Source organism: Corylus avellana, chromosome ca10 (assembly GCF_901000735.1).
Source record: "Corylus avellana chromosome ca10, CavTom2PMs-1.0".
NCBI classification, from domain to species: domain Eukaryota; kingdom Viridiplantae; phylum Streptophyta; class Magnoliopsida; order Fagales; family Betulaceae; genus Corylus; species Corylus avellana.
The window spans coordinates 5196917-5210228 of NC_081550.1; the positions used below are offsets into that span (position 1 = coordinate 5196917).

At 33.8% G+C, this 13312-nt stretch overlaps 1 protein-coding gene across 1 annotated transcript; it reads right to left on the reverse strand.

The window, feature by feature from the left end:
- Positions 1-2474: 2474 nt before the first annotated feature.
- LOC132164471 (probable sodium/metabolite cotransporter BASS4, chloroplastic) lies at positions 2475-13016 on the reverse strand. Its single transcript, XM_059574988.1, has 14 exons — positions 12571-13016; positions 11442-11547; positions 10613-10720; positions 10468-10535; positions 9316-9394; positions 9179-9237; positions 8994-9062; positions 7218-7331; positions 5269-5290; positions 4879-4946; positions 3978-4063; positions 3609-3738; positions 2924-3025; positions 2475-2803 (listed from the first exon to the last, which is right to left on the reverse strand). The coding sequence occupies exons 1-14, from the start codon at positions 12751-12753 to the stop codon at positions 2729-2731; spliced, it is 1269 nt and encodes a 422-aa protein (XP_059430971.1). The 5' UTR covers positions 12754-13016; the 3' UTR covers positions 2475-2728.
- Between the last annotated feature and the right edge of the window lie 296 nt (positions 13017-13312).

Consider the following 13312-nt stretch of genomic DNA (forward strand, 5'->3'; position numbering starts at 1 on the left):
TAAAATACTTATGTTTGTCTTCCTTAGCACCAATTGGTTTTAGGTGGAATGACATCTCACGGTTTGACAATGAACATACTATGTACTCATGGGCCTCCAAGGCCCAACTGGTGGCCCATTAACTGCCACTTGTCAAGCATTCAGAGCCATTTTCACACGTCCTCTCTCATTAATAGGGGCACAAATCCCCGAAAGTAAGTATGCTTGTTATTCCTTTGTAATCTCACACGTTGTGCCCTCTTTTTATTCTTTCCATTCATGTAAGCTAGATCTCATTCGGATCTGGCTTACATATTGTTATTAAAATAACAGCATGTATGTTGTAGTTTAATCAACGGTCAAGATTGAATTTTAAAGTTGACTTACTTTTATAAGCATTTAATAAGAGAGAGAAAATGAAAAGAGATTTTGAGAAATTCAATCTTGACCGTTAATTAAACTACAGGATACATGCTGTTATTTTAATAACATCATGTAAGCCAAATCTCATTCTATCATTTCGAATCGTATTCCTGATTGATAGTCATGCACCCATCCCAACCTATAAATATATATGTACCTGGAGGACAAAATCGCCACCTTCATATATATATATATATATATATATATATATATACTGCTTTTAAAATCTCTCTTATAATTATTTGTATTTTGTAATATTTTATGTATTACTCACAAGTCTTGATGATATAATATGCGTAGAGCAAGAAGACAATTAGACATCATTTTGGGGTGAGATACACTTAAGGAATTACACCATGCTTCATAATGGTTCCAGATTTTCCAAGCTTCCTAGGACATTGTACTTCAACACTATCCAAATGAAAGGTTGGTGTCCTTCAGATCTTTTGTTGTTTTCTGGTCAGATATACAAGTACTGATCAATAAGGTAGATGCTTGAGTAAATTGACTAAATTCCTAGCAATGCACGTACCTCGCAGGGCCGGCTCAACCGCTAGGCGAGTTAGGCCGGCATCTAGAGTCGCAGATTTCTAAGGCTCAAAAAAGATTTTTTTAAAGCTCAAAATATTTTTTAATAAGGCAAAAAAAATTTTGCATAAAGGCCCTCAACATGCTTTAAGAAAAATATTATTATTTGTTTATAATATCAAGGCCTCAACATGCTTTCTTGAGGCCTTCAGCATGCTTTAAAAAAATAATATTATTTTTTTATAATATAGAGGCCTTCTGCACAACGGCCACGAGGCCCTCAACAGCCAACATGTTTTTTAAAAAATAATATTATTTGTATATAATATCGAGGCCCTCTAAAAATTAAAAAAAAAATAAAAAAAAATTCTGAGAATCCCACAAACTTGTCTGTTGTGATTATTTTGCAGAAATGCAGCCCCTCACAAAAGGTTAAAATGTTCAACTTTTCACATTTCAAAAATGTTAAAATGGTTATTTTGTAATCTACGAAAATGCTGAAAGACAAAAATAAACCTGCTTAATTTAAGTATAAAGAACAAAGAATAAGGGCAAAATGGTAATTTTAGTCTCAAACAAAAATCACTAAGTACGGAATGGGTGCTTATTAAGTAAAGATTTCCTGCAATATTAAATAAATATTATTTAATTAATATTTAAATATTAAAAAAATAAGGTTCAATTTTAAAGTTTTGCCTAAGGCTCTCCAATACATTGGGCTGGCCCTGGTACCTCGGGTTAAGTAGCTTCTAGTAGTACGGCGGACTTAGTCCCAGCTAGCTATTTAGCTCAAGTAATCTTTAATATTTTTAACTTTTTTTTTTCTTTTTTTCTTTTTTGTTAATCCAAACATTTTTAACCTTTAGAGTATATTTATTACGTAGGATAACTATTTCATTGAAAAAGAAAAATAACTATTATTGGGAATGAGAGAAGTTGTAACCGAACAACTATTGTATTCCTTAGTTTGGCTATAATATGAGAATGAGAATCCTTTCAATTAGGTCATGATATAAATTCATTGTTTTGCACCCTTCAGTAAAAAGTTTACAACTCAACTTGAAACACAAAAAATAATATAATATTTCACACCAAATAATTTTCATTCACTTGACAAAATATTTACTGATAAAATCACCGGAGTCACCGTCTTAGTTAGTTTTAGAGATTCCAGTGTTGAGGGCTCGAACATGAGTTGGGGGGAAAGGGTCCTGTGATGAGTGATGGGCGTTAGCCGTTAGGTTATAATGAATAGCAAAGTTCATGAGATTGATTTGAATTAAAGATACATTGTTTTCATCTTCATTGTGTTTTTACCTAATGTATCAAATTTTTATTGAAGGCTATAAAAGAAATTTTACACTACATCTTGATAGAATGAGCTCTCGTACTGAATATGTATTCTTTTGTTTGGTGTGGAGCAATATAATTGTGAATGGAATTATACTGCAACCAAATTTTCTAAAATCCTTTTGTAATACAATTCTAATTTATACTTTTAAATACATTTTTTCTTTATTAAATTATAGCAAAAGGAATACCTTTTGGTGAGGAACAAAAACAAAATTCTAGCATTCATCCGTACATTCATTTTTATCATTCCAATTTCAGAATATAACTACAACATTTACAGTCATCATTCCAATCCATACAAATCTCATTTCAAGAGGCCCTCAACAGGCTCACAGTTGCTGAACTTAGTCATTAAAATAAACCCTATCTTTTGTCATGGATGAAGCAATTACCATGCAACTTTAAGGGTGTTTTTTTTTTTTTTGTTTTCTCAAATCAAGGAGGGTCATGCTTCAAAATTTTTGTCGTATGACTTATCTTTCTGGAGCCAAAAGTTTACCAATAGTGAATCGATGATGACCTGCACCAATAATTTAGTGTAAGCTGAAAATGTTCCTTCTAAAACTAGCTCTAACCAAGAGAGAAAAAACAGAAAATAAGGACAAACAATTGAGAAGGAAAAGAGTGAGATGACAAGAACCTGGTTAATATGTGCAGCAACACAAGGAAGAACTAGCAGCCCTGATTCACCTAGTGTACCACTGAGCTGCTCCACCACAGCTACAACGATAAGCAGGGCTTTCTACATAATGAGGTGAACCTGTTAAAAGCTAATTTTCATTTCAAAAAACTCTGATTCTTTTTTTTTTTACAAGTAATCGAAATATTATTAAAAAGCGAAGGGCGCAACTTGGGTACATAGGAAGAAGAAAAGAAAAGAAAATCATGAAAGCTGAGCACAAAAAGAGTTAAAAAAATGCAGCTTTATGCTCATGGTCCTTGAAAGATCTATCATTGCATTCTCCCCCGAGAACAGAAATATAGGAATAGAAATGCAATTTACATTGGCTACCAAAAAGAGAGAATGGAACAACCATCTTTTGTTGGACATTTTCATTGTCTATCACATCCAAAATGAAGTGAAAGAAATTCATTCAAGGAGATAACAATATATAAGATATCCCACATGGGATTAGAGCCTTCTTATGTTGTCACTGCAGATATGGGATGGTTAAGCAGGAGTATCAATATAGTCCAACATAATTAGGTTCTATCTTTCAAATTTGATTCCACAAATGGTCAGCCTTGATGGTTAGTCATCTGATAATATGGAGATCAATAAGATGTAGCTAATGAGTGACATCATTCGCAACTACTAAACTAACCTGGCTACAAACTATTAAGAGAGCACGGAAATTCTCTTTCTTTGCAAAAATGGATTCAGTACCACCAAAAGCAGCTGACATGCACTTTAATGCAATGGTGTTAAAACCCAGTAAGGTGAGATGCACTAATCTGCAAACAAAGGCAGATGATGATATTTGTGAGACGATCACAAGTTCTTTTTTCTTTAACTAAAGAATTTGATTGTTTTGTTAACTAAAAAGAACTTAATGGAAAACTATCTGGCAAAGACAGGTAATAATGCAAATACGCCAAAACAGAGAGAGACCAGTGCAAAACCCTTTCTTTCTTTCTTTTTCTTAATGAGCCAAGATAAAAAAGAACATCTAATTGATATAGGAAGAACTCACATTCCCATCCCAATGGCTTCAATAAATACTTGCGGCATAAACGTTAAAAGCAAGGGTCTTGATTTACTTACTTGCATCCATGGCGTCTAGAAAAAGTTAGAAAAGTTATTAGTAATGGATCATGAACGTACTCACAAAAATACTTCCAGTAGATAAAAACCAGTAAGGAATACCAAGATAAAAAGAGAACGAAGGAAGAAGCAACAGAACAAATAAACAATGAAAGGTGCACTGGTTCCAAACAAACAAGTTTTGATTGATAAAGAAACCCCAAAGCTTACCATCCAAAGCCATCGCCTTCATCGAGACTTGTTAAAGACTTCAAAGTCATTATCTTCTTCTTGACTTTCTATACTCAAAGAACTTTCTGTTGTATTTCTTTTTCTAATCTTTGGTGGTAAATCATTCACCCAAAGAACAGGACAACTGCTACTTGAGCAGACAGATTTCCATAGAGGGTGTTTGCCATTTGTTATTGCGTGGCGAAAGCAAACATAACCTTAAGTCTAGGCATCATTGTATCATGGAGGCACGCTCATAAGTCAAAAGCCAATGACTTTGACGAATTGGTAGGGACTAAATTTGTCATGCAGTAAGCATTTAATTGATATGTTGAAGCCAATCACACCTCTTTCTCAACTTCTTCTTCCACAATTTGTAATTACTGTTTCTAGCATTTTAACTTCTTTCTCATTGGTTTTATATTTTTACCAGCATATACTAAATGCTACTATGCTTTGAGAAGCTTCCGTGTACTTTTTACTCAGATTTCCAAACGACGATAAAAAATGGATAACTTTTCAAAAAAGAAATAACAAAAGGATAATCAATATTTATTGCCATGACCATAAAACTTAGAAAATGCCCTGTTTTCTCGCTTCAAGTAAGCTCAAATACTCACAAGACTAAGAAGGATTGTACTTATCATTGAGGAAATCCTTTGATTCTGATCAATGTATGCTGCCAGACCTATAAACCAATCATAATAAGATATTTTGTGGGAAAAGAAAGTAGGAAAACAAAAATATGTAAGAAATAATTTCCCAGCTATCCAGAACTCATATAATATAAAGTAAAGGCTGTTCTTCTGTTCTAGGAATCTAACTAATCTATACTACTACTAACTGTAGTCAGACTAGGTCTTCTAAAGTGAACTAGCATAGTATAGTTTCAATAATGAGATAGACATGATTTTTACGATGTAAAAAGGGGAACTTAAACTTTTCGTACACAGAAAAAATTATAAATTTTAAACAAAAATAAGTGAAGAACAATAGAGGTATTGTATTACCTTTAAACATATTCCGTACTACCTGTCAATGAAAAATCACATAAAAATCCTGCAAACTGTGGAAGGTCAAGGAAAATGATAAAAATGGTGAAGTTAAACCATTCATCTAATATTGCCTATAACCTTTTAGCAGTACCATAATCCAGAAAAATAAAAGAGATAAGAAAGTTAAGGAAACAAAAATCGTTCGTAGAGTACATAAGTAGGACACATGCCGATCTTAACTTTTGATATAGATGATATACAATTCAACGTTTGTTGCTGATCATGTAGCAGTCATGGTACAAACAAATACAGGAAAGATAGGAGGAAGTATTTGGACTATTGATGCTTCCTTACTAGACAGTCTATTCAATTATTTGTTCTTTATAAAAGACTTGTCCTTCTGACATATAATGGTTTTTCATTATGGGAAGGAATCTAAAAGTTGTAAGTAGAGTGCATTTCAGCTACTGAATATTTTCAGCAACCTGGGTAAACATAACATTAATCCCATGGTGCTTCCTAATCTGATCAAAAGTTAAAAACCAGAAAACCAGATAAACATTAGCGCCATTTCATAAGCCGGTATTTGAGTGGAAGGTTAGCTTACCTGTAATATGTTATTCATGATCATGTAGCATAGAGACTAAAATGTTTTGATCAACTGAATGACCCTCAAAAGTTCCAATACGGTTGCCTCTGTATGTGATTTTTAATGATAATCAAGATCTATCAATAAGCTGTAATCGCTTTATCACAGTGGAACTAGTATGAGAAAATTCAGCATCAATTGGCCCTGCTACTTCAGTCTTATTATTCAAATACTCTACACATTAGCATTTTACCTGAATCCAGTACAAGACACAATTTGATGTTTTAAATAACTTCGGGTGCTAAAGGTTAAATTAATAGTACCTTCAAGATCAAAAGCTTATCACAATCACATATAATATGTAGGTAACATTAGTGTATAGTAAACCTTTTCCCCATGATAAATTTTCAGGTAAAAGAGTTTCCAATAGTGACTTGGAAAAATATCCTTAAGACTAGAGAGCTGATATATTCTGGATTGGTCATAGGAAATGTTAGGCATATTTACTTTTGGTATATAAATGGATTGGTCCAAAGGTTTTATTTGAGTGTGTTACCATGGAGAGACACTATGATATAGATTTAAATTCAAGGCGAAGTGATTGCATGAATAAAAGTTAGGGTAGGGATAAATTAATAAACATAGCTGGTGAACATATCAGTAAACAAATTATGGCCATTTCTTCTACCATTAGTTTGTATTTAACAGCAAAGGAAATTGGTCATATTTATCCCTGGAAGGAGAGAGAGAGAGAGAGAGAGAGATACTGTCTCGCTAGTCCCCTTCTCTTGATAAAAATGTGAAACAACCATAGATCTCGATTCAGCTAAGGACATAACTTTCATATTTCAAAATAAGCACCATACAACACGGGGCTTTAATTAACAAAAATTGGACAAAGGATAGTGTTTACGGACTTGACAGTTACATGGTGCGAATAAGTTCTCTAGCCAGTCACAGTATTGGTTCCAGAGACATCAGTACTTAGTGAGTAAACTTTGCAGTTCTACATACTTTCACTTACGAACTGACAGCAAATCAGTAATTATAAGACTATAGAAAATGGAGCTACATTGGTTCAATTGATGAATAACCACAACCTCTTTTTAATTTGTACTTGTTTATGATTTTTATTAATCATATAATATTTATGGTTTGGATTTAATGTGGAAAATATAGATTTTCTTCTTTTCTTTCACTCCTTTGGTAATTTTACAAGCATCAGGTAAAAACTTTAAGGGGAGGCTGTGATTATGACTGTTAGAGAGGGCTTTTATGCAACAATAAGGAGATGATTTTGTTATTTACTATTTCTGCCAAACTGGAAAATTCAAACTACGGGTAAAATAACTTGAAACAAAGGCAAGGAAGGGACCTTTCCCAAAACTAAAGGGATGAGAAGGGTGAAAATTAGACTCCAAAATAGCTCCCTTGCTGGAATGGGTACACCAAAACCATCAGCGAAAAACTGTGAGATCCAAAATGGCACCTGCATTGTCAGATAACAATGAGCTATTCCAGGAAAAAGACAAAACAACACTCAACAATATTATGAATAGAAAAAGATTAAAGACACTACTGCATATCTGATTAAGCAATTCTTACGTATGCCTGCATAAGAAAGCAGCCTCGACATGCAGACTCCATGGGAGTTCATCTAAGAACAAATACAAACTTCTTGCAGGGAAAACAATGAATGCACAATACCAAAGGTCGGGAGAAAAGTATGAGCTGCTGTTGCAATTTTATCCATTTGAAAACATTGAAATCTGCTCGAGATATTGGCAACAGAATGATGCTTAGAGTAATAACATCAGCACAGCATTGATCAGGAGAAAAAAAAATGGTATGGATACACTCATAGTAAACATCTCTTATAAAATATGGCAGCCATTCCATTACATTAACAATGAATTATTGCAGCATATTTTATTGCTTAGAAGGATAACTCATGTAAATAGACATATATGTTAGTGGCGTGTCGATAAAATCACATAAAAGATGAATAAGCTTCTCTTACAAGATGAGCTTAAAAAAATCAACTATGATGGAATAAAGCATAAAACTGACAAAAGAAAAAGGAAGTATAGGCAAAAAACTTTCTGCTCGGCAATAACAATATCAACGGCGAGAATGGTAGCAATTATTTTTAGGGTTAACTACATTTACCCCCTCTAACTACTATCCTTTTTGCAATGTCCCCCTCAATATTTCAATTTTTGCAATGATCCTCCCAATCAACCATTGAAGTTGAAATGTTTAGTCAAATGTTTTTTTTATGCTTTCAGCAAAATGTTCAAGTGTTTACTAAGAAATTTTTTCAGAAATTGGAGCAATGATTTCTATAAAGTTTTTTTATTTATGTTCATGAATAAGCTATGAAATGTTAATGCAGTCACACACTAGCACCAACTTACTTGCTTACTGAGCCGTTAACTCATCCTTCCAATTGTAAATTTTCTTTACAGATAAAAGAGGAATTGAACCAGACAGCAAGACAGGAACGACAACGACTCAGGAGCTTGAGCTAAACAATAGTAGAGTATAACGTAAGGAATATGATATTATTTTATGTAAAATTGATAGGTATGAAGATTGTCATGCAAGGGGTGTGATTAGAAGGTTATGAAACGCTCACATTATGTTATAGTGGTTTAGAGCTCTGGTAAATTTGTATGCATGTAATAGAAAAGTTCTAAATTTACAACTACTCCAGTTTTATGGTTTATATATTTATAAAATAATATACTTAAAGGTCAAGAGTAACAGTAGCGCGCCCAAACATTAATTTATAGGAGTTATTAGTCTAAGGTGTTACATAACTTCTGTGCATAAAAACCATTAAGTGTTGCTATCTGATCAGTGATCGGTACACTCATTATTTGTGCAAAAGTTGATGAAACATTACACAAGTCATTCCTTATTGAACTGAAACTTAACCATTATAATAGCACAATAAACAATAATATAGCCTAACAGAAGAGAAAACAGCCTTGAATTCAATGAATGATCAAACTTGTTCACTCTTCTTCCATATAAATTATGGGCATCAAAGAAGAGAAGAAAAGGTTTACTCCATTATAGCATAATTTAGTATAGGTATAAAAGTGGAGTAAAACAGAGTAGTTGGTACTGGTAAGTCTAAACTTACTGTTAAAATGCCTAATAAATTGGATATCACAGTCATTGCAAGAGCAAGAGCAGAGTTCCCACCAACAAGCTGCAATTATGCCACATTTATCCTTCTTAAGCATATAGCATAATACTTGCTGAAAGCACTATTGGATAAAGAAAAAAAAAAAAAAAAAGAAAGAAAGAAAAAAGTTCATGGAGTACTTGTGTCAATGCAACTCCACTTGATAATGTTGTTGGCATACAACTAAAAATAGCCAATCCTGTTTCAAGAAACATCAAATCAGCAACTTTGCCAAAAAAAAAAAAAAAACTGCAGCTTAAGTGTTTAGCCTGCATGCCTGTTACAAACTCCTGAGGCACAAGCTGAACTTGCAAAATCAGCATGGAGAAGAAGGGACTAAGCAACAGAATTGAAGCCTGGACAATCAACTAAAACACTTAAGGCACTCTATCAACAAAGCATTTAGAGGCTTTATGGAAACTGCAGATCTATACACATTCAAAAGATTAGTCTCTATAACAAACATATATGCACCAAGGTATCAACATTGCTATTCTGTGGTAGGAGAATGTATGGACAGATTTTTCTTTTCTTTAAATGGGGGAGGGGTGGGTGTTGTTGGTAAAAGTGATCAATTATGTAGAACCTATCTCGCTTTGATAAATTGAGTAGATATCCTTAAGCATTTAAAATGTATAGGAGATCTGCAGAACCTAGACAAAATTGCAGAGCAATGTATTTCATAACCTTAGCTCATTATAAGGGGCATAAAATGAAAGCTGGGATTCTTTTTATACCAAAAGATATAAAATTTATGGAAGTCCTTTTACGCATACACTACAAATAATACAAGAACCAGAGATCCTATTAGTTTATATCCTGAATTCAAGTACTTAAATGAAACACAATGTAGACAGTTACAAACTGAAGCAAATGTACATGAAAACGTTTGGTAACTTAAAGAATGCAAGAAAGCATTGAAGTTAGAAAGCCATGTGCTCAAGAAGATAACCTGACTATCCACTATTGAATGTGTCTAGCAAATGCACTCTATTAATATATCAAAACTGCAAGTCTGAAATGTCATTGATTTTAGAGAAACATATCTTAGTCATGCTTTCACTTACTCAAGAAAGTAGAACTAGAATCAGAAGAGAGAGAGAGAGAGAGAGAGATTTCACAATATTTCATATCAATACTTTAATTTTGTTGATAATTTCATGATCCATGTTCTAGGAGAAGGAAATACGAGCAATAACTCCCTAAGAGAAGGAACTTCCCAAGTTCTTAAGAATCAAGATCAAATTAAGATTATTTTCAAAGGATAATTGGCATAAAATTCTCCTTATTGATCAATAACTTCCTAAGAGAAGGAAATAGAGAAATGTAGTCAATACTAGCATCTCATCACTAAATATTTGGAGAAGATAAATGATCAAAGGAGAGAAGTTCAGCATACAGACAACATATAAAAAATAGAAAGTCATACGAGCCCAAATATTCCAGCTGGCCAGGCTTTTGCAACAGCTTGAAATTCCCCACCTTGTAACTTCAGTCCTATACGATTCAAGAGGAGTTTAGGAAAGGCTAACAAAAAGACATGTCAACATACAAGTCATGATGAACAGAACTACCTGAGATAAAGAAAATTCCGGAAGTACTAAATTTTGACAATGAATATTTGTGAGCAAGGCAGCCAAGAGTTGGATTTGCAATTCCCAAAACTACTCCACTGATCAGAGCTACAATTTGAGTTACAAGATTAGTAATTCATAGTAGGAAAGAACATGCAATGCCAAAAGATTAATTTGCAGCAACTTCAACTCATATTTTTTAGTGCTAAATGAAAAAAAAAAAAAACTCAAGCTTTAAAAGTACATATTACTTACAATAGGATGCATATCAAATCATGAGCTTGTAAAGACAAGTAATGATGATAGTCATGGTGGTGGCGGTGAAAGGTTTGCTATAATATTGAAGAACTTGCAGAACCAAATATGAGTTCAACTACGTCAATCCAATCAATTAAACGTGAAAAGCCACTCAGATTCAAAAGGCATTTGAAGCACACCGACCAAGGCCACATTCAGATAAAACACTAAAGTGATTCCCAATACACAAACATAACCTGAGCCCCATGCATGACAGCAAGTTACTCATTTCAATCATGCCAAGCACCAATATGACAGAGTCTAAAGCTGGTGAGTAAAGTTTCACAACATACTTCCAAAAGGAACGAAGCTTTCTTGAGTAGGTTTGCACGCTCTTGTCAAAATCAACAGTAGCATTATCATCAATCAAGTGTGATAGTGAAACATCAAAACTCATGAATTAACTAACATGAGGATCATGTAAAATTCAACCTACCTTCATGTCAAGAAACCACATAAAAAACACCTTCCACTAACAATGTTAATAATGAAGAAATAAGTAAATTAGTCCCTCAAGAATGATCAATATTACCTATAGGAAGAAAGTTACTCAAAGTGAAATGTAAGAATGCTTTTGTTAAGGTTGACATATATGCTGATTTCAAAATCTTCTTGTGAGTACTTCCATCTGAGTTTCCCTGTAAAGCAAGTAATACTTTTCACTTCAAGCCAAGCATGTCATGACATGCCAATTGTGCAAAACAATATTATTCCTAAGAAGCACACATTTCAATTATGGACACTAAAAAGATTTCAAACTATAAGAATGAACAAAAATACGTTCAAAAAGATGTATGCATCCTGCAACAAGGCAAAAAAGCCTCAACAATAATTATTGAAAATACAATTCATTTTTCACCAAGCTTACTTTAATCCTGCTAGGCAAGTACTTTTCCTTCTTCAACCTAGTTTATGCATCTGGTTTCTCAGTTTCAGATCAAACCAATAGAGATGCCTACATGATTATGATGTATTATAATCTGTAGTTGTATACACTACTGCCCCATAGATAGATAATTAGTTAATATATGACTTGTAACATGCAAGGATGCATGTAGATGAGCGATCTTTAAAAGAAAATGCTACAACAAGGACATCTTGTCACAAGCTCTCCTAAAATTTGCAACTTGTGACATTTTCTGATACATAACTGTTGAGAAAATATGCAAGCCTTAGATTGTGTTTATTTCAACAGAGAATATTTTTTTAGGGGAAAAATCACTGGTTTTTCATTCTTGAATTCATATCACTGTGCACTAACAGAATATATTTTTTATTTCAACAGAGAATACTCTAGAAGGAAAGTGCACTAACAGTATACATCACTGTGCTCTGTCAAATGCGCTATTCCACCACCCATACAGGCTTACACAACAATAACAACATGTTCAAACACAAGTGGGCGCCCTTGGCGGGAAATAGCTTCCCGCTCATTGAAGACAACCATCAAGCACTCTGCACCCAATATCCCACCACAAATTGCTCTATTACATACACTCATCAAGAAAACTTACCTCAAAACACATTTTTGTTTTCCCAGTCAAATTACCAAAAATTAAATTTTGGGGACCTCAACGAACGTCATCTCTGGCTATTGTTAAAAGTAAAAAAGTAAAACACCAATCATGAAATGTCAACATAGTAGAAATCAAGAAGATGACCTGATTGGAATTCTCAGTGGCACGTACAGTAAATGAAAACGTCCTGGCATTCGGCAGTGAAACCAGAGACAAACCGGAGAAAAGACCATTTCTTGCCAGAAAATATGGGTTATGACGAGGAACACACAAGGGCAACAATGGTGGTCTGAAACATGGTCTGTTTATAGCTGTTGGCTTCATCATAGTACGAGGCTCAACGGTGGCAGTTGAGGAATCAACAAAAAGGCTGAGACTTTTTTATATTATTTCTTGGATATATACCCAGTGTTCCATACTCGGTAATAAGGGACACGTGACCCACGAGGAACCAAAGGTTTGGAATTGGAGGGATGTTGGGAGGTTTCTCCTTTGTAAGGTTCCCTTTTCAGGGCTTATCCAGGAGATCACTGTTACCATCGCCATCAATCCTACTCGTGCCTGCAATTGTGGAAAAAGCAACTCACACACACAAGTGACGGTGGTTTAACGATCTCAAAAAATCTCCGATGAAATGAAAATTCTCAATTTTATTAATATTAATAATTGGTGATAGCAATTGAATTATCCTGTCCACTTAACTGTGCTTACAGTAATCTATGTTCTTCCATCTCTTCACCACTTGGAAGCAAAGCTGATGAAGAAGAAAAAAATAAATAAGTTGTTATTTTAATTTTATTTGGTTCTTATTAGTTAATTAGGTTATTTATAATTAGACAGGTGTTTTATCTATATTTAAGAGTACTGTAATGGGCTTAGCCAAAAG

Bases quoted from the DNA above. Each gene is read 5' to 3' on its own strand.
- LOC132164471 (XM_059574988.1), bottom strand. From the start codon at position 12,753: ATGATGAAGCCAACAGCTATAAACAGACCATGTTTCAGACCACCATTG. The intron at 11,548-12,570 runs GTCATCTTCTTG...CTTGCTTTACAG, and splicing joins CCACTGAGAATTCCAATCAG to GGAAACTCAGATGGAAGTAC. The intron at 2,804-2,923 runs GTTCTTGTCATC...TTATTGGTGCAG, and splicing joins TTGCTGCACATATTAACCAG to GTCATCATCGATTCACTATT.